This window comes from Drosophila persimilis, unplaced genomic scaffold, assembly GCF_003286085.1.
Source record: "Drosophila persimilis strain 14011-0111.01,24,50 unplaced genomic scaffold, DperRS2 tig00000520-arrow-pilon, whole genome shotgun sequence".
NCBI classification, from domain to species: domain Eukaryota; kingdom Metazoa; phylum Arthropoda; class Insecta; order Diptera; family Drosophilidae; genus Drosophila; species Drosophila persimilis.
In genome coordinates, this window is record NW_020825317.1 from 1,842,047 (window position 1) to 1,864,865 (window position 22,819).

The window sequence follows — 22,819 nt, forward strand, 5'->3', positions numbered from 1 at the left end:
TGCTGCTGTTGTACCAGGGAATGTATTATATTATACCCTACTTCTCGGCCCCAGTGCGTGGCGCGGCGACCTTAGCGTCGATCGGCCCAAAGAGCAGCAGCAGCAACACGAAAACCATTTACTGAGCATTTTCAAGGTTCAAGGTTACAACCTGCACTTATTAATACGGTTTATTGTACTTTTGTGTTCCTTCTTTTCCCCACTGCGCCCTGCACACTGCGCCCTGCACACTGCGCCCTGCACACTGCGCCCTGCGCCCTGCACCCTGCGCCCTGCATCTGCACCACTCGCAGTCCGAGCACCAACAAAAACTGGAGCAACAACAACTTGTACATATAGTAGTCGCTTGACCTGCAGGAACAATTGGCTTCTATAATTATTTATACGATGTTTCATTTGTTTTGGAATTTTTCCATTTTCTGAGATTGCAACTTGCAACAAACGAAAAAGTAGGGAAAACAAACTTCATCGGCGCGCAAAGGGGCGGATAAGGTGCGGGCAGGGTGCGGGCAGGGTGCGGGCAAGGTGAGAAGGGGAGAGAGATTCAGTGGGCATTTAATAGGATGTGTAATTTCAGTAGTAGTAGTAGTAGTAAATAACTGCTACGAGTACAACTGCGTACCTGATTATCTGGGGATGGAGTGGGTGGATGCCCCGAATGCAATTACCGAAAACCTTCTTCGAGGACAGAGAACCCAACCTCTCGTGCGGCACAACCATAGAAAATAATCCTGTGCTCAAGACTCAAGACTCAAGACCCAAGACTGGCGGGACCAAGCTATAGTTTGTAGAACCTGCTAGTTGTAATTTATTTTATTTTATTTTATTTTATTTTTTTTTTATATAGAAAACCACTAACATTTGTTATTTCTTACTCGCTTGAAAGAAAATACAGTAGAATTCGGGTAAACCGACACTCAATGGACAGACGATCTTACGTCGTTATACCCGGAAGGCGCTCCAACCACAAGCCACGTTTGTAATAGGTTTAAAAATAAAACTAATTAATTCTTAAATCAAACAAAAAATTTAAATCAATAACATGGATTTTTCACAATAAGTCGTATACATATAATGCATATTCATAAGCATAATTCATAATATAACAGGATTAATTTCTATACATATGTGGTTTTTCTTTTTATTCTAAATAATCAGTAATTTTTGATTGCTTAGCAGTAACAATATAAAAACAGCCGCGCACAGCATTATTTCAAATTGAAAAATTTGAATGGACAAATCTATTCAGAGTTTCGGCAGCCTTAAATGCCTCTAAAACCCTAGGTGCTGACACATCTTCATTTTGAACTTCGACGTTGTCGTCGCCGTCCTGTCCGCCATCTAATCTAATGTATCAATAAGAACATATGTATGTACATACATATGTACATATTCATCCAGTTCTTCATTTGAAATCGGTGCCGATCACTGATAATACATACTACGTTTCTAACAGAGTCGTTAGATGCTTAAATTTGTTGGCATTATTTCGCTGTATTTATTTTTTCGGCACGTCGCAATAAGCGGAGACGTACTGAGCGGAGGCCCTGTCATATATGTAAGTTTGCACGGGGACCATTCAACCAAGCCATTGAATTTTCGTCGATGTGACGGGACGTTACAACCGGACTCTACTGTAGTTGCTCTTGCGCTTTATTCTCCCTAAGATTTTTGAAGTGAATCGTTACCCAGAAATATTGTAAAATGAACGGGGGCTAAAGCTTATAGAGGAAAGAAAGTAAGCAAAAATGGGAAGGAACTCTACGGTTGCGCATAATTATATTATCAGTCAGAATATGGCAGAATACAAGAAGAGTCACACTCAAAAGGCATCTACCGAAGCTGACCGTTGGGTCGTTGGGTAATACTCCGAGCAACCTCAAATCCCCACCAGTCGGCATTCGGAGTATGGAGAGTATGGACCGTGAAGGGGGTTATTCAAGGTGCTAAACATCTGAGAAGACTCATCCTCGTGCAAAGAGCAATAACACGGCATCCAACAACTTTCAGTATTTAGTATTTATTGAACGATTTACAATCAATTTTGTCTGTAACTGTATTTCAAAATTCAAAGCATTTCATTTGAAAGCAGCTCAATGTTCAGTGTTTTTATACTGACCGCAGCTCCACAAATACACACATATGTAGGTATTTAGAAACTGAGCACAGGGTATTCCGTGTGTTTCGCCTGGTTTCTAAAAACTGTTTAAAAAAGTGTTTAAAATGGCCATTACCGCCTTACCCCCATCACTATACAACAATTAAAACTCTTTTCGATATAGTTCTGTTCCGATAACATATTTGTTAATTTACTTAAAGTTAGTTTTTGAAGTTAACTGTAGCCAAAGACAATATAGCAGTAAGTTTACCAACGCCCCTACACTTTGTCGGCTCGAAAGTTGGCTCTCTGAAACTTTTTTGAAAGCCACGAGAGAGCTCGGAAAGCCACCGCGCTCTCACGCTGTGTACATGAGGCAGCCGACGACTGCGATTTGTTGGTATTGGTGCACACGTCTTCTCGTCTTCTCGTCTTCTCGTGCATTTGAGGTCTGCTTGCTTGTGTTGGTTTTTCGACGGCGCTGTCGAAGCATACACCCATTACTTCAGAATTCACTAGAGGTTGTGACACTTCTCGAAGACGATTGCCCACAACAGAAAAAAGTCATTTCGTCAATTTCGTATATCCCTTAGATGCTAATATACTGGGCGAATGTACATACGTATGCATGTGAAAATACATCAAATATTTCGCACATGACTTCACAGGAGAACAATTCTCTGTAGGGTATTCAGCGTGCGTTGCGTCAAGAAGCACAGATTTTGTGGGTATGTATGTACGTGTGCACAGCCAACGATTTGCCAAAAATTCGTGAGTTTCTTGACTTAACAAATTTAAGTCGAGATTAGGCGGTAGCTAGCAGTAGGGGATCAATTACTTTGAGATTTTCTGAACAGTCATACGAAACGAAACGAAAATATCTGACTTCTGTTAGCCTTTGCTGCGGCAAAGAGTTTTATCTCCATCAGGTATATGCGCCAAAAATACCATTTCAACGATGAATACTGTTAAAAAATTCACAATTTTGGTAGTTTTTGTAAAACAAAAAATTATATCGGGTTACGACACTGGGCAAGAAATACCGAACGGTACAAAATACCATTTTAGGAGGTTTGGTCAAACGGCTGCACCTTTACCTCTTATCCATTAACATTTTACATTTTAAAATCGATACCTTAAACGGCGCCTCATTATTGTACCTATACAAATAAAATTTAAAAACAAAAGAATTAATTTTAATTGACTTTTTCAAGTATAATTTTTGAAAAAAAAATACCGCAAAAAATTACCAATTTTGCATTCGAAAGCCCAACACTCCTCAGACGGTAAGCTGAAGCTACAAAGGGTTTGGGTCCGATTTATAAATGCATTCATCAGCTTTTCACAATTGCAAAGTTCAACAAAGCAGATGTAGGATACTTAAGTTAGATGGGGAAAGCACTACCACTATTAGATCTGTGGCGAAACTGAATGTGTGTAACACTCAGAAAGAAGCGTGGCCGACCCCATAAAGTATATATATTCGTAATCAGCATCAAAAGCCGAGTCAATAAAGCCATGTCTATCTGTTCGACTATTTAAACTAGATCAGCCAACCCACAATGGCATTCACAATTTTTAAGATGCGAGAAAATCTTTAAAAATATCACCCAGAATCATAGAGAATGACCATATCTACATCTATAAAATTCTATGCTTCAATTTTTGCTGGATAGGCATTTTTGGTCTGGCCAAATTATTTATAAATTTTAAAGGATTTGATGAGGATTTGGTCGGAGGCTTGTTGGTTTTTATTAAGTTCTTTCATATTTAAAATCTAAAGTGCTTACTGAAAGTCGAGGATGGAAGATGAAATCCTTACAAACCACGGACACCCGCATCATCAGTCTTGCAAAAAAGGATCAGTTCATGTCTTCCAAGGCCAAATACGCTCAAATTGGGAAAGAAAAATCTGGTCTGATGGTTCGTCGGAGACTTCAATATATAGACCTAACAGGACGTATAGTCCGAAAAGTTGCCTTACTCCGAGTAAAAAATTTAAAGATGAGGCAAAAAATCGTTGAAAATCATTTGGCATGGTCTGGGTCTTAAAAGTGGAACAAAATATTTTTGAGAGACGAAAAAAATAGATCTTTGTGATCTATTGTGTAATGACTCCAGAAGATGTATACAAGGACCCAAAGGCAAAGACTTCGACTTCCGGTACACAAAGAAAATGGCTAAGAACGGAGGCCGATGTATAGGTATCTGAGGCTATTTTTCTTGGCATGGCGTTGAGCCGGTACATCGCATAACTCATCATGTGATCCAATTCGGGTACAAAAACATATTGACAGACATTATACAACCTTAAGCTGAGGAAAACATGCCCTTGAGATGGTTCTTTCTACAGGAAAATGACCCAAAGCACACCTCAAAGGTGGTGAAGGCTTGGTTTACAGAAAAAATATCTAAACGTTATGGCTTGGCTAAGTCAGTCTCCTGACTTAAACCCATTTGAAAACCTTTGGGGTGACTTGAAACGTCGAATTGGTAAAAATACTTTTCGAAAAGAAAAAGAATTGTGGAGAATTTGTGCAAAAAGCGTGTCTTGAGATTATAGTGGAGACTTGCCGCAAACTTATTGCTAGTATGCCAAGAAGAATGACCGAAATCATCCAAAATAAGTGTGGCTATACAAGATACTAGTATGTATAAGATTATAAATAATAAGAAACGAGGTGGAACGTTGTGAGTTGCTGCGGACACCGCAACTCTACGGTTATACCCGATACTAAGTCAGTATGGCTCTCCTCCGGCAGACGCCGCTAATATTTAACGACACGACAAAGAGTGCGTGCGAGAGAGACAGAAAATCAGTCTGAGCGTGACGTCGGGCGCTGCGTAGCCACTGCAAATTGATTTGTTCCTTTGGCTATAAAAATGATCTGATCTGATCCAGATTCAGCAATCTGATAGATATGGTCGTTATCTATGATTCTGCGTTTTTAGTTTTCTCAAATCTGCAATATTGTGGATGCAACAGATTTTCGTCCTTTGTGGGGGCGGAAGGGTGTGGGGCGAAATTTTGAGATAAAGGTTTTATAGTGAGATCTAACAGAAGTGCGGATACCAGATTTGGTTACTCTAGCTTTAATAGTCTCTGAGATTTGTGAATATCCCCAGATTTGCATCCTTTGCGGGGGCGGAAGGGGGTGTGGCGAAATTTTGAAACAAACTCGTCTCGGTCCGATATATTAGGAGTGTGGATACCAAATTTGGCTGCTCTAGCTTTTATAGTCTCTGAGATCTAGGCGCTAATGTTTTACTCTAAGCAAAGCCGCCTATGCTACCTGTGTGTTAGAGAGAGACAGGGCGAGAAAAAATGAAATTGTTTTCTTGATGCTGGCTATAATAATAAAACGATCGAATTCAGATTCTGCAGTCTAAAAGATATGGTCATTCTCTACGATTCTGCGTTTTTAGTTTTCTCGTATCTTTAAAATTGTGGATGCCACAGATTTTCGCCCTTTGTGGGGGCGGAAGTGGGCGGGGCAAAGTTTTGAAATATTTTTGGAGCAGTGACATATTACATAAGTCTGGATCCAAAACATCGTTGCTCTAGCTCTTATAGTCTTTGAGCATTAGGCGCTGAAGGGGACGGACAGACGGACAGACGGACAGACGGACGGACGGACAGACAGACAGGGCTCAATCGACTCGGCTATTGATGCTGATCAAGAATATATATACTTTATAGGGTCGGAAACGATTCCTTCTGGACGTTACACACATCCACTTTTACCACAAATCTAATATACCCCAATACTCATTTTGAGTATCGGGTATAAAAAGTGGAAAAATGTTGATACGCTTTTAGTTTGTTGCTTTGTAGAATTGATGTACCCATTATTTTGGCCAACCCTTGTTTATGTTTTTTAGGTTTATCGATCATAAAATACATATATACATAAAATACATACATATATACATATACATATAATGAAAACTAAAAGTAAACTTGATATGTTAATTATGTTTATTAGAAAAGTTTTATAAGACGTGAAAGAGAGCTCATAAGCGTGTACTTATTGTTTTGGCCAGTAGTGTACGTCCATTCGCTAACCCATTTTCCGTCTCTCCCTCACACACATTATCATCGTGCAGTGTGCGCCCTCTGGCGGATGGGAGCCATACTGAACTAGTTTCGGGTATAATATCGGGTATAATAATGCTCGCAACGCTCCTGCTCGTTTTTATTTTTTGCTATCGCAAAATCAAATTCATACAGAAATGTATGCTAGTGTTTTTATTTTATTTATTTTTTAAATCAACCCTGTAGCGTTTTTTTCGGTAATATTAAACAAACTGCAGAACAAAAAATTAATTTTTGGTTGTGGACCAAAGCTAAATTTGTGTCCTGCAAACTAATAACAAATAACAATCCAATAAAATTAAAAATTTTCGCACCGTCTGTCTATAACTGTCACACTGTTACAAGTGTAAAAGGGCCAATTTTCTGGGATTTTTATACCCGATACTCAAAATGAGTATTGGGGTATATTAGATTTGTGGTAAAAGTGGATGTGTGTAACGTCCAGAAGGAATCGTTTCCGACCCTATAAAGTATATATATTCTTGATCAGCATCAATAGCCGAGTCGATTGAGCCCTGTCTGTCTGTCCGTCCGTCCGTCTGTCCGTCTGTCCGTCCCCTTCAGCGCCTAATGCTCAAAGACTATAAGAGTTAGAACAACGATGTTTTGGATCCAGACTTCTGTGATATGTCACTGCTCCAAAAATATTTCAAAACTTTGCCCCGCCCACTTCCGCCCCCACAAAGGGCGAAAATCTGTGGCATCCACAATTTCGACGATACGAGAAAACTAAAAACGCAGAATCGTAGAAGATGACTATATCTTCTAGAGTGCAAAATCTGAACCAGATCGTATAATTATTATAGCCAGAATCACGAAAACAATTTCACTCTTTCTCGCTCTGTCTCACTCTAACACACAGGTTTCATGGTCGGTTTTGCCAATTGCAAAATATGAGTTCAAGGATCTCAGAACCTATAAAAGCCAGAGCAACCAAATTTGGTATCCACACTCCTGTGATATCGAACCTTGACCGTTTCATGTCCAAATTTCGCCACACCCCCTTCCGCCCCCGCAAAGGACGAAAATCTGAGGCAACCACAAATCTCAGAGACTATTAAGGCTAGAGTAACCAAATTTGGTACACACACTCTTTTAAGATGTCACTATAAAACGTATATCTCAGAATTTCGCCCCACCCCCATCCGCCCCCACAAAGGACGAAAATCTGTTGCATCCACAATATTGCAGATTTGAGAAAACTAAAAACGCAGAATCATAGATAATGACCATATCTATTAGATTGCTGAATCTGGATCAGATCAGATCATTTTTATAGCCAAAAGGAACAAATCAATTTGCAGTGGCTACGCAGCGCCCGACGTCACGCTCAGACTGATTTTCTGTCTCTCTCGCACGCACTCTTTGTCGTGTCGTTAAATATTAGCGGCGTCTGCCGGAGGAGAGCCATACTGACTTAGTATCGGGTATAACTCTAGAGTTGCGGTGTCCGCAGCAACTCCCAACGTTCCCCCTCGTTTTTGTTAGATATATACTTCAATATGGTAGAGAGACTTTGAGGAAAGCTTCTATTAATAATCATGGGCGGGAATGCCCGCGCACAAACGTGCCATAGTAGATCTATTGGTCGTCTAACTTTTCCTTAGCTACTGTGACCTTTTGTAGAATAAGTACTAAGTGCAGTACAATACAGTACAGTACATTTTGGAATGTTGTGCTTAATAAGCTTATTGAAGGTCCTCATTCCTAGTCCTTGGCTTCCGTTTAGAGAACTGCGTGCATCAGATGTGCGTCAGCAGCTTCTTGAGCGGCTCTTGTCATCAGCAGAGAGAAAAGACAAATGTCTGTCCAGTGCTGCCAACAGCAGAAAAGGATGGGCGTCACCGCTGCCTCACCGCATGAAGCTTCTTGTAGTGTATTTTTCGAATGTGGACGCACGAGAGCTACACGCTACCTACCCCCCCGATCCCCCAAAGCGGCACCATTGCCCTCTTCACAATTTTCAATGCTAAAGAAAAGACTTATCAGCTGTTGTTGTTCTTTCTGCTGCTGCTTCTGCTGCTGCTCCTCCTCTTTTGTGATAACACACAGTTTTGTGCTCTCTTTGCTCTGCTCCCCCGCTGCTCCTCCGCTGCTCCCATCTGCTGTGCCCCAAAGATGCCGAGGTTGGATACGATTTACATGTGTGCTGTAGACCATTATGCTAAGAAAAAAACATATTTACTTTGATTTAGTTAAGTACAAAAATATACGTAGACATATGTAGAACGTAGATACGTGTGTACGTATGTACGAGTGTACATGCATTTGTATATATGTATATGTATATATTTTGTAATTCAATGGACTCATCCACTGTGCCAGCTATCGGCAACCAAGGAGAAATTAACACTATTATAGCTGTTGTTATTGCTGGCGCGCTACTGGAAGCCGACGTTAGTGATCTTCGTGAATGCTCGGGCTCGTGCGTGTGTGAGAGAGCGGGAGACAGCGATAGAGAGCGCGATCGGAAGAGCCAGTGGGATCGCAATCGCTCAGCTGGGATCTGAGCTCTCAGCTGAGGCCTACATGTGACCACCCCCCACCCCACGCCACCCCACGCCACCCCACGCCACACCACACCACACCTCTTCCGTGTGAGTGTGGTGTGATCAAATTTGAAGAAAATACACTTTTAGGCAAATACGGTATATTGGATTCACCTTCTTCAATACATTGAACATACATACATACATACATATGTACATATGTATGTACATGGAATATCTGCTTGGATATGAGCTTATCAGCGCCAGTGATATCTGGTCACACCTGCCAACATATGTATTGCTGTGCTCCCAAGCAGACGTAAACATCGCTTGACGTACACATGTACGGTTACGGCTGCTCCAAGTGTGTGGTGTGTAGACATTCCTTTCTGTCTGACCCTGACTGTCTGTCTGGGATTGACCGCGCTCTTCCAGCTCGCTAACATCGGCGGCGCAATTGTGCGTATCGTCATCATCGAGCGCGCACACTCAAGCGTGTGCTGGCCGCTCCGCTGTTAATTAACAGCTACACATCGAATTCGTGTGCGGATGGTTGGGCTGGGGGAAAGGCATAGCGCAGCCGCAACAGCAACAGCAACAGCAACAGCAACAGCAACAGCAACTGCTCGGCAGTAGCAACCGCTACGGCAGCCGCGACCGCAGCTCCCGAAGATGTGCATATTGATTCTCTTCCAGTGCTCTCAGTCGCGCGCTCTCCCGCTGGGCGCTGCTTTATCAATTCGCGGCTGCAATCAGTGCCGAACCACAACAATACACACACACACAGGCACGAAGCGAGGGCTCTTCTCACAAAAATATACACACACATAGATATCAATTAAACCCGTTGTCGTCATAGTTTTTGTCAGCCACGCGTACACTTGTCGCAGCCGCCTCCGATTCGCTCTCACTTCTCCATGCTCTGGGCTTCGAGTGTTCTCTCTGTCTCTCTCTCTCTCTGGGTTTCTCACTATCTCTCTGCCTGAGGGGGCAGCATCTGGCCAGGCCATATCAGGCGCGGCCAGGCATCATTACAGTCTGTCGTTCTTTCGGGATTTAGTTCATCGATCTCAGCGTAAGTGTCCACATCGTGCCACAGCTTGACTCGCGATTTGGTTTCGGTTTCGGTATCGGTTTTGGGGTCGGTTTCGGTATCGGTTCAAGCACAGTCTCGGTGTCAGCTGAAATATTTTGCGTTTTCAGGCGAATATACTATAACTTTTTTTCCGTATTTTTTTTGTGCGTGCCTAGTGTTTCCCTGGAATTTGCACATAACTTTCTACGTCTACATATGTATTACAATGTAAATATATATATAAATATATATATATATATATACATATATATATATATATATATATATATATACATTTATATATATATATACATATACATATATATGCAGTGCTGCATTGTTTTTGCTTTGTCTAGCTCAAGGTAGTGTTCAATCGGCCCAATCGCGGAAAGAAAAGGGAAGTCCGTTTCAATTTGAGTCCCTCCAAAGGAGTGCCGATCGTGTCTGTGGTAGAGACAAAGGTCTCTCAGCGAAGTCGCGCGTTTATCTAATCACCTTTGCCAGAGCGGGACAGATCCAGAGAGGAAGCGGCCCACTAGGCCCAGTCGCAGTCCCCGGCCCCACAAAACCTGATCGAACCAGACTAAATTCGAATCAGAGCGGCAGTCCCACAACAAAGTCCTTTCCAATACATTCAGATTTCGCAGTTTGTTCTCCTGCCTTCATCAGAGATATTTGAATTGTTTCCATATTGATTTTCTGTACAAAAAACAAGTGTTGATAAGAAATTTCAATAGCCAGCCAGCCACACACAAATCAACATAACCCCCTTATGAAAAATACAAATCGGAGAAAATACTAATCTATCATTATTATAATGGAGACTTATCTCTCTATCTCTCTCTGTCTCTCTCTCTCTCTTTACCTATACATTTTTCTACTTTAAAGACGTATAAAAGAATTTCTGAATAAATGATTTCTGGGGAGCGAACAATGAGGTTTAACATGGAATAAAAACCATAAATTGACTTCAAGGGAGAGGAACAAAATGTGTCGATGTGAGCTGAATTTACCAAATATTCTACTAACACATGGAGGAATATTCGATTTGTGTTAAAGCCCCAACAAATTAGTTCTATCTGCGATCTGCAGTGTCCATCCACCGCTTTTAGGTTGAACCTACAATATTGGAGGAGCAATTGCAAGAGGAGAAGCTTCAATGCAGAGCGAGTTCTTGTCCATTTGAATCCGCCGCTCAATATGAGTCGAGTCTTACGATAGTATTCCCTTACTGAACAAAATGAAAGCCTCGAGGTGTAATGAACACATCTCTGGTCCGTCCATCGGATCAGCTGAGAGCCGTCTAATTCTGCTCATTTCGGGCGAGTTTATTATGATTTCAATGTGGGTCAATGAAACAAGATCAAGATATTTCACAAAGCCAACGGCACTTAATATACAAAGGTTTATACATACATGTTCACACATACATGCATATGCATGTGTTCTATTGCATATGCATGTGTGTATATGTACATATGTACATACATATGTATGCAAGACTGCTTGACTGATAAAGGCACCGTGCACCCGTACATTTTCAATTAGCATTTAATCAAGCCAAGAACTTGCTTGGCATTTGATTGTCAAAAAAAAAAAAATAAATAAATAAATAAATACAAAAAACGGGGCAGTGCTGGCAGCATTATCTGTGTCAACGAGTCGTGGCTGAGGAGGGGCACCGCAAGGTGCATCGATTAGGCCAAGACGTAGTACGTACGTACCTATGTGTAGATGCTGTTGCACCTTCGCAGCGAAACACACACGAAAAAATAAATGGAAAGAGGGTGGAGCGGCTCCGACGCGTCCACTCCGACCTTGCCCTTTTTCCGCTCGAAAGAGCTGCCTCTCTCTTCCTCTTGGGTGCAGAAAAGTAAAAGGGAAGAGAAACCCGTTCTAGCTCTACGATTTAGTCTGCTGCGGTGTAACTGTTAATTGAGGAGCAACTAGGAAGCGCCCAAGCGCAAGGAGGAAACATTTCAAGGTGGGCCCCCTCCTCCTCCGAGAGGGAAACAAGTTTCGGAACAAACAGAGATACAGACGGACAAACGGACAGACGGACAGACGGACAGAGAGACAGAGCGAGAGAGCGAGAGAGAGAGAGAGAGATAGAGTGCACTTAAGGCGATGATCATCGAACTCCTCCCGTTTCCCGTTTCCCTTTCCATTTGCCTTCTTAATTGTTGGTGCTGCTCTGCCTGCCCTGGACTTTGGCTTCGGTTCGGCTTGGTCGCGATAAAAAACGCACGCAAAGGGAAATACACAATCGGCATCGGACGCCTGTAAAAAAACAAAAAGGCCGTAAATAAATAGATAAATAACGCTAAAGCGAATTTACGAAACAAAACATATAACTCAAAATAAATGTAAACTTTGTTGTTGGGCGTTTCAAGCCGCGATCCGATCGCAGGCGACTTCGGGTCTCCGTTTCATGCGCGGTATTTAAAAGCGTCTTTCGCTTTCGCGGGCGACTTGGTGGCGATTCGTGTGCGTTTTCCCGAACAATTCGCGTGCGAATTGATTTTGATTGATTTTCCCCGTCGTCTATTTTCTTAATTTTTTATTGTTTGTTGACTCAAAGCTGGCCGACAACAACAACAAAGCAACCACAACAAAATCCGACTGCAAATGTATTTATTGTAACGCATTTATCAGAAACATCAAGAATAAAAACACGAACAAGAAATGTACAAAGAAAAGAAAATGAAATGCCAAATAAAAAACTAATCAACAAACTAAATTAGCTAGCTAATTAGCAACTAGAACAAGAACAAAACGTGCCAATAATTATTACCAAAAAAAGACCAATCTATGCCTACGCACATAATTATAGAGTACACTAAGAGCACATATCCAAAAAAGAGAACGAGAAGCATCAGTGCAGTAGAGCAGGAGAGCAGGAGAGGCAGCAAATGCAGAACGTTCTAAGATAACTGCAAGAGAGCGACCAGTAAAGCTATCCCCCCACAATGCGCTTCACCTACAATCAGTATAAACACTACGAGTCGGGCTACCGGATTCCCTCCAAGATGCACAATCTGAGCCATCATCAGCACCATGGTGGCAGCAATAGCACTGGCGGTGCTGTTGCTGGTGCTGTTGCTGTTGCTGGTGGGGGCGGCGGAGGAAGAGGAGGAGGAGGAGGAGGCGGCGTTGGTGGAGGTGGAGCAGGTAGAGGAGGTAGTACTAACAATACCAGCAATAATCACTACGGTCAGCATTACAACAGCACCAGTAACAACAGCAACAACAACAACAATAACAACAATAACAACAACAACACAGGCAACACAAGTATACAGCCCTACCAGCACCATTACAAAAGCAACTTCGGTAAGGAAGCGAAATCAAGAGAGGTATCATTGGTAAATACATATGTATGTACATACATACATACATACATCAGTGGTCGGCACGGGCCTATCTCGCGGGGACCTATCTCGTACATCCAGTAAACCACTGGTCGGCACTAATACAATAACGTTTTTCCAGCCGACCACTGATGTAACTGATGTAAATAAATACTTATATTCTTCATCAGCAAGAGCTATGTACAGCTGCACGTAAGGCACAAATATACCCGGCACAAGCCAAAGAAAACGGGGAACTTGAATTTTCACCAAATCTGTGTTCCATTTAGCATAAATTTCCAAAAAATTAATAGCAATATTCATTAAAGTAGATTAAGGAAAAAAATGTATCTGAAATAACACTTGAATACGACACCCACATTGAAAAATATTTTTTAGTGGCTGTGGTCGCCAGCGGACATCGAAAAACTCTCAAAAATCAATTGGAGTGTCCTAACGATAAAAATAAATTTGGGCTGGGTGTGCTTTGTGTGATTTCATAAAGAAGGGTTCAAATTATGTAAAAACATTCAAAACCGAACCAAAACGGCTATTTCCGAGACTTCTATGCGATCGGTTCTGAATCGACTCAGAATCAATTAAAAATTCGAATTGAGGACTGTCCTTAAGGTACTGTAATTATTAAAAAAATTCCAGCTTTGTACCTGGTAAACTCGGCTTGATAAAAACTGGTCCACGCCGTACTAGGATATTGCTCACCGAAGCATAATAGCGCTCAAACTGCCGTGAAAACGATCCTATTGTAATTCCTCTTTACCCCCCACTTCCTTTGCTTCCTTGATTCCTCAGAAATATACAAAAGAAACTCTTATGAACCGTCGAAATTCAATTTCTTTCCTTTGAAAATTCTGTGTAGCGGCAGTCTCTACTCCACGCCATATGAATATTGCCAAAGGACTTCAAAGTATTCTAAGTTTTCGACCACAGCCAATACAAAATATTTTACAATGTTAGTGTCGTATTCAAGTGTCGCATTTTTTTTACATTTTCTTTCTTCATCTCCTATAATGAAATTTGCTCTTATTTTTTTTTATTTGAAATTTATGATAAATTTAATAAAGGTTTGATGGAAATTCAAGTTCACCGTTTTCTTTGCATTGTACCGGAAATATTTGGGCCTTGAGTGTTCATTTTCAGTGTGTCGTATTCAAGTGTCTGGGAGTGTACATACATATGTATGTATGTATGTATGTATATACCAAAACATGTGCTTATACATATATCAGAGAGGCCATAGAGTCGATCGGACGTGAGCGGATTAGAGAGGGACCTTAAGCAAGGTACCAGCCCATAAAGGCTTCTTATCTAGTAATACATGCTGATAAAAAGATTATGGTAATTAAGGAGGTTCGGCTAAATAAGATCAAGTTAAGTGGGAACCGTCGCGGCCTCATGTTGAGGCCCCCTGTGGAGGCCCCCTGTTGTGGCAATTTAAATTGTAGCGATCTGTTTCTCTCCTTGCACTATTGTCAGATACACTTGCAGATACATACATATATTTGTAGAATAAATGCTAAAGTAATTGCCTCCATCTGATGACAGCCTGATTGGATAGACATTGGCTGCCATGCCTGCTCGCGTATCGTCTGCATTAACGAACTGCTTTAAAAATGATTTTTGATCAAATTTCGCCGCTGTGATAACATGCAATAAACATTTCGTATCGATATATAACGCACGCAGATCTAGAAATGGAGCGCGTCAATTACCAAAGAGGCGGCGCCCAGTTGTCGCTGGTGATTCAAGTTCTCCCAAGCGCTATGTTTGGTTTCGTTAACGCCAGTTTTCGCCAGTTGCCAGGTTTGTCCAAGGCGATAAGATTACGCGGCAGTCGCGACAGAAGAAAAACAACCAAACGCAAAAAACAGAAAACATTGTGAGCCGCGGCCTTTGCCGCTGCTCTACTTTATACCCGGTGCTCAGCCAGTATACATACATATGTACATATGTATGTACATGTGAGCTTATGATTTATGAAATTTACACATTATATTTTATGTGTCGTTTGGTAGCGCAGTTCGCCAAAAAACCAATTGATTTTTGCCAAACGAAGATTTTATAGGCATCGGTCGAACCGTTCGAATATTTTTAATATATTCGATTTCTGTTTACATCTGTTTCTGTGTTTCTATTCTCACACCAACACCAATCGTTTGAATTCGCTTTCTTCCGCCACGACACGCACACTGAAGGGATCGTCAAAATTGTGGATCCCACAGATGTTCGTTCTTTGTGGGAACGGAAAGGGGCGTGACAATATTTTGGAAACAAACCTGATTCAGTGTCATATCACAGGAGTCTGGATTGTCTCTGAGGTCTAGGCGCTAATTGGGATGGACTGACAGACAGTCAATCGACTCAATCGACTCGGCTATTGATGCTGATCAAGAATATATATACTTTATGGCTTCGGAAACGCTTTCTTCTGGGTGTTACAAACATCCACTGTCACCACAAATCGAAAAACCCCTATACTCATTTCGGTAACAGTCCTTTCCGATAGTATTCCAGGACCTGGGTCATCGTGTGCATCCATAAAGTACTCGTGTTGTACATTTACATGGGCCTGGGACGGACAAAGTGGGTCAGAAAGTTTCGTATACGTATACGTATTTGTTTTTTTTTTTTTTTTTTTTCTTTATTGACAAGCTGTTTTGGTTAATTCATCCAAGTATGTAATTTTGCGCAGGAGTCTGCGTTTAATTATAGATTTCGGAACCCCAGAAACAACTGTCTCTCCACAAGTAGCTCCGTAATACGAGTATCTTTTGTCTGTTCCACACCTGTGTTTAGCTATCGTACAGCCGCTCTCCCAGTCGCCACTCAACAGGACAGCCAGTTTCTAGTCAGCGAATGGGAGGAATGTGAAATTGAACGAAGACGCTGTGCCCCACTCTTGCATCTCTCTTGTGGCGTGGCGATAGTAATAGTAAATGTCTCCCTCTAAACGACAATGGCAGTGGTGGATTCATGGTAGATTGTCATATCTCTCGAACATCTTCCACCCATCTTTCCACCATCGACTTGTATCTCACAGTACTTACTGTACTTACAGTATGTCTACCATGACAATGCAGTCTATCATCTCTTCCATCTCCCTCACCCTCTCCCTCTCCCACTCCCACTCCCACTCCCACTGTTAGATCTTATCGCAGTCGATCCCTCCCTCCCCGTGAGGCTCGTTTCTTCGGGCTCGGTAGGTAGGCGCGTTCCGAAAGCCCAAAAGCAAATATTGGTTTATTTGGTTTCCACTCAAGGTTAGGCAGGCGGCTGAAAGGGTGCGAATCAGATCGGTTTGAATCGTTTTGTTTCGGATCGGATCGGATTGGGTCGGGTGGGGTGGGGTGGGGTGGGGTGGGGTGGGGTGGGTTGGTTATGGGTGGGTGATGCTGTCATAAAACGTTGAGGGCGCAACTGACGTCACAGAAATCAATGTACTCAGAGAAATAAAAATGGCAGGGTAAAAAGAATCACACCCAAATTGTAATTAAGTAATCGGTTTCTAAGTACACACATTTTCAAATTTACACATATGTAAATGTATAATATAATAATATATAAAACATATAATATACCAGCGGGCCCTGCCACGTTTCGCTGTGGCGCACATTGTGGTTCAACGGATAAGAAATGAGGATAACTCAAATGATTGTTTCGTCGATGGAGAATATCTCGAGCTTAGAACTGATCTCCAACTATGACGACTATGCCTCTTGGCATTTATTTGATCAGTATGCATAGTGTGTCCGTCTGTCCGTCTTCATGACCACCTAGACCTCAGACACACACAACACCTTCCATGCGCTAACTCTCTTTCTCTCTCACACACACACACACACACACACACCTACTCTTCCTCTTGCAGTGCGCGCCCTCTGTCGGAGGAGAGCCATACTGACTGAGTATCGGGTATAGGTGTAGGGTCGCGGCCCTAGCTGCGGCTCACAACTTTCATCGCTCGTTATATAGATTACATTTGTAGGATATATATTTACTCTAAACATGAAACAAATTTATTTTAAATAAGAGATATTTTTAAACTTAAATTTATTTAAATAAAATATTTTCATATTAACGGTAAATTGTCATTCTTCTCGTTTCTTCTGGAAACTAGAATTAGAATTTCAATTTGTTCATTCCTAAATAAGGATCAAATCGTATTTGCCGATGATTAGCGTTTTAATTAAAAGCTCACCGATATAAAAATTGTGTTTTGTGTATTTTTTGTTTCGTGTTTTATTGAGTGAATAAATAAAGAAGCGTACTCCAAATACAAGATGAAATACGGAGGTAGATTAAAGAAGGAGAGGTAGGAGAAAGAGCAGAGGCATCGCCCAGGGGAGTGCAGTGTCCCAACTGGAGACTATTAATGTTAGTGTTAGTGCTAGTATTGGTGGGGTTTGTTCCGTTTAATGGGGTTTGTCTGGGCCGCCGGGCTCCCTGGCACTTTATCAGTTCTGCTCTTGGTGCTACTGTGGTTGTGTGGCTGCGTGATAATACACATATGTACATGTGTGTGTGAATATATGCACACATGCAAATATATTATTGTGTATGTATATGTGTATTTTATATAAAACTCCTTCTGAATCTGGGGTCCCAGAAAGCGAATGCGAACGCGAACGCAAACGCAAACGCAAACGCGAAGGCAGTTGAAATTGAAATTGAGCTTCAATTGAGATCGTGTGAGCGGCAACAATGAGTGCTGTTCCAGCAATAGCACAACAACACTGACAGTAACAGAAACAGAAACAGAAACAGAAACAACAGTCACTAAAGGCAATATTCTATGCTCTGAACTACTATATACGGACTGTGAGCCTCTGAGGTTCTGCACTGAGCAGAAGTTCAATGCACCCAAAACCGCCCCGCCGCCGCAGCATTATCAGTTTCCATGGCAGTAACTTAGCTCACGAACGATCCGTTCGGATCGGAACGGAACGGAAAAGAACCGAACAGAACAGAACAGAACAGAACGCCAGACCCGCAATGCAATGCTCGTTCTTCCCCCGCTCTGCAGTGCTCTGGAGCACCCTTCCATTGTACGGATTTCAATGATCAAAGTATATACAAAGTGCAGAGACTTGTAGAGATATAGAGCTTGATGGGACTCTTTGCAGGTCCACATGGAAACGGAAAGGCAAATCATAATAAATCAGATATAAAAGACATTTATCTTTTATCATCTTTATCTTAAGGTTCGGAGCCAAATCATAGTACTACATACATACATATGTATGTTCTTATACTCGAATATGTTAAATTTAATGACGTCTATTTGTGCTGCTTGTAATTTATGTTTAATTTTATGATGCAACATAAAGTATTGTTTATTAACAGATATTTCTCTTTTAACCACTTTCCATAGGCATGAGGATGACTATGTCCACCAACTCCACAATGAGCGCCCGAATACATCGCAAGGGATTTCGGATACCCTCGAAAAGACAGCCGGGAAAGGGCTTGCCCGGCAAGCTGCATACCATAACCAGGGTAAGCTGCTGTGGAAGAGGGAACCAAAGCATTTATAGCCATGCCCCGTCTATCTGTCTGTTGAATGACTGTACTGTCTGTGTGTCTCCTTGCCTAGAAAAGCAAAATTGTATAAGAGTCCTATATCATATCATGGCTAACGTGAAACGATCGATCTGGAAAGGTATTAAAAGCTGTTCGCCTGCAGATGGTATTCTTAGTTGGACCTGATGCTTGGTCATGACATGAAATGAAGATCGAGTTATTCATGGGGGAGGACATGCAAATGTTTGCGCGAATGTTACGTACTGGCCAAGCTAATAGTTCCTCCTGACCTTAAAAGTCACTGAGAATTTTTGGTTGATTCAAACTAAACTAACACTAACAGAAGATGGGGGAGCAAATCAGTCCAGGAAAAACAGGGAAATTGGTCGAATCGTTGCAAAACATTATAAAAAGGGGTTTATGAGAGGGGGCATACAAAATATAAATTTGCATTTTAAAAGTAAAACGAAAAAACAGAAAAGGCAGGTTTTTTTATTCTCAGGCAGGCTCCGGCTTTCACTTTCACAAAAACGCGAAAATTGGTGCTCCCGTTTTTACGAAACGCAAGATTTCCCTGCCGAAATAAAAAAGAAAACTTCGTTTCAAAAGAAAACAAATAGACGACCAATTAATACATTGACATAAATTTGACACCATTGCTTACGAAATTGACTAAATTGTGCGCATAGCAGAACAGCTGTTTTACGCGCCACATTTAATTCAAAATGCAAGTGCAAAAAATTAGTGTTTGGACAATTGGCTATTTAATTTTGTATTTGCATGTTGTTGCTCACAGTTCGTCAGACATGTTACACACAAGGGTGTTGCATCTAAGATGTCTTGTCCTTCTTCCAAATCGCACCTTTTCTGACGTCGTTTAGGCTGTGAGCTCACCGTGGGGTATATCGTTGAAACGATGGTCTGTGATATGGAGGCTGTCTGTCTGTCTGTCTGTCTGTCTGTCTTGTGGACTCTCCTTTAGGACAGGTATAGTTTGTAGTACAGAGTATATATTATGTGTTTGGTACAGATACAGAAGGAGGAGCTTTAGCCAGTCTGCGAAGGATCCCTCGGGTTGATTGTCTCTCTATCGTTTGTTGCTTTGCAGGCGGGTCCTGGCAAGATAGTTCCCGGGAAGCGAATACCACAGCGACCGCATCTGCCGCCGTGCGACAACTCCAACGACAGTGGGCTGGGCTTCGACCAGCACACGGAGCTGCGGTCCTCATCGGGGCCAGGAGTAGCCGATACAGGCAGCTCGAATGGAGGTGGCATCGGCATGGGGGCAGTCCAGCGCACGAATCTGCTGGTGAACAGCTCCCTGACGAATACGGTGGCTGCAGCGGCGGCGGCGGCTGCAGCTGCAGTGGCAAGTAACACGTTGCAGCAGCACCACCAACAGCAGCAGCAGCAGCAGCAGCAACACCAACAGCAGCAACAGCAGCAGCAACACCAACAGCAGCAACAACAACACCAACAGCAACATTTACCGCAGCAGCATTTAATTCGGGCGATACCTGTATCAAGGTGAGTCGTGATCTCCCACTATCCCACTCTCTCTCTCTCTCTCTCTCTCTCCTCGTTCTCTCTCTCTCCTCGTTCTCTCTCTCTCTTTCTCTCTCTCTCTCTTTGTCTTTCTCTACCTCCCCCACTCCCTGTTTCTATCTCCCATTCCCTATTCCTCCATTGGTGCATCCGCAAGAAAAGTTCGAAATAATTGCCAGCTCATGACTTCATTTTGTTGTGTTTGACGCATGATTTCGATTGGAGTGAATGAATTCACATAAGTTCACATAACACACACACACACACACACACACACACACACGCAACCATAACCCCCACATACAACACAGAAATTACGAAATGCTCCTTGTACATATTGTACATAGCGAACTTAAACCCACATCTAAAGAAATAACTACAATAGGAATTAATCCAGATTAATTTCGACTAAGGAAGGACTCAGTGGATCCACTTACAATGAGATACAATCCCAGAGGAAACTCGTTTGAAACGCTTTATTAATTCTTTGATTTTTATCCGACTGACGAATTTAGATTAGGATTAGTAATTACTAGTTACAATTAGTAAATAATGGTTATTTGATAGTACCGAACCGGAGTTGCTTCTCAGTTTTGCAGCGCAAAAGGCGGCGTGCCGAAAACTTGACCAAATTTAGTTGCTCCGGCTCGTAGATAGGGAGACGGATCGAGATGATTATGTACACCCAGGAGGGGTGTATTTTGTATTTGCATTCTCATACATACCATGTACACGCTCGCATTCGTGTGTATACTGCATACAGTTGAGGGCCTGTTTTCTATAATACTTTTGAACAAAACGAACACACTCGTGTGATCCACGACCACTTACCGTGATAGAAGGAAACCTGAGCAAATGTGTTTGTTCTACGGCTCCAATGGCCTACCAACTTATCGTGCGGAAGGAAAAGCCAGATGGGAAGGGGGCTGCAGAGGGTATCCAGGCTTATTAATGAAGTGCGTATATTGTTTCGCCAGATTCTCCGAATTTTCACCTCATGGTCGCTAGAAAGTCGCGCTTCCCTCAGTACAGTTTTGCCCTCAAAGCATGTCAGATCTGCGATCTGAGTCTGCGATCTGTCGCAACATAAAAAGCATAATATAATAAAGTCGGGTCCAGTCGAATCGAATTGGAATTCTAGCACCATGTATACCATGTAAGTACACATCAGTGTGCGTTCAATGACTATAGGACATGTTTTCATACCCGGTACTCGGCACCCGGCCACCGGCATACGTTATAGATTTGTGGTGGAATTGAGCGCCTAGATCTCAGAGACTATAAGAGCTAGAGCAACCAAATTGTGTGTCCGGACTCCTGTGATGTCACAATCACAATCAAGTTTGCTTCCAAAATTTTGCCAATTTCGGTTTCTTGACTGGATTCGCGGTGCGAGAGGGATCCTCCTGTGTGCATCAGGGAAAGCCAAGGGCCACCAAGTAAAGAAAACTGTTGAAACTATGATAATCGTATTTACGTGCATCAGCTGACCTGTTTCTGACCTTTTCCAGCTGTCAAATGAGCATATTGAATTATGCATCCAATTTTTCCTTCCAATTAGCAAACTAAACTGTTCATGCAAACGTTGGCTAGCAAGCTCAAAGCATTGGATTAATCTGAGAAGTGGCATCTGGAGACTAGTTGCTTGCCCCTCTATCATCGTTTAGGATTTTTCCACACGGCCTGCTATTGGCTATTAGATGTGCACACTGTTGTGCTCAACTAATCCAGTCAGTCAGTCAGTTAGTTCAATTCAAAGTATCCAGTGATACCCGCTATATAGACTTTTTCCATTGCCTAGACGATACTCCAAAGGTGTGCATTTCTACTACGTGGACGAGGTTCTCGTCCACATCCCTCTTTGCTTTCAAATTCTTAAATCTTCTTCCCTTTCCTTGCCTGCTGTTATTCTACACAAGCTACCGAGAGCATTCGATAGAGCTCGTCTTAAACCTAAACAAATGGAACAAGAAACCAGTGATGACATTACGAGCCGAGGCATATGTACCTCGACACCACAATACCAACTACTCACTTTCTGTTTCTGTTTCTGTTTCTGTTTCTGTAATCTTACGATTGCTGTAGCTTAATTGTAACATCTTGCTATTTCTCTGTTCCCGACGGCACCGACGTGTCATCCGGCTGATACATCTCCCTCACTCCGCCAGGGGTAGCTACACTGCACGATGAAGAGAGAGAGCAAGAGAGCGAACAAGAGCGAGAAGAACAATTCTGTACCACTTTAAACATTTTCATAGCCCATTCCCATTCCCATTCCCATTCCCATTCCCATTCCATTGGGTAGTGTAGTGGGGTTGGGTATCCATTCTTTTACATCTTTCCAGCCTTATAGGATCGAATCTTTGATTGAAAAACATATTTACTTATGATTTACTAGATTTCTTGGTTTCTAAATTTCTAGAATAGTAAACAGAGTTAGGTTTGGGTTCAAGGAAAATCGGTACACTCTTCCGGATTGTGCACCAGAGGCAGGAGTCCTCTGCTTCCCATAGATGACACGATCAAATATTGTCTCGGGGCATCTGCCGCGTAGCGTCAAGGTCTCCTCCAATTTGGACCTGCACTTGGACAGGTCTTTCCCCCCAGGTTTTTGTAGGTCATGGTGTA

At 42.2% G+C, this 22,819-nt stretch overlaps 1 protein-coding gene across 3 annotated transcripts in view; it reads left to right on the forward strand.

Annotated features, from left to right (window-relative positions):
- LOC6602686 overlaps nucleotides 1–22,819 on the forward strand; it is a 62,274-nt gene that overhangs the window by 16,321 nt on the left and 23,134 nt on the right. For 2 of the 3 annotated variants that reach the window (XM_026990234.1, XM_026990235.1), the window contains exons 2-3: nucleotides 18,498–18,622; nucleotides 19,755–20,173. In XM_026990234.1, the coding sequence (XP_026846035.1) occupies nucleotides 18,498–18,622; nucleotides 19,755–20,173 (544 nt within the window). Of the gene's footprint in view, nucleotides 1–12,562; nucleotides 12,840–12,929; nucleotides 13,092–18,497; nucleotides 18,623–19,754; nucleotides 20,174–22,819 lie in introns of those variants that run through there. The other variant, XM_026990236.1, reaches the window with a different exon arrangement.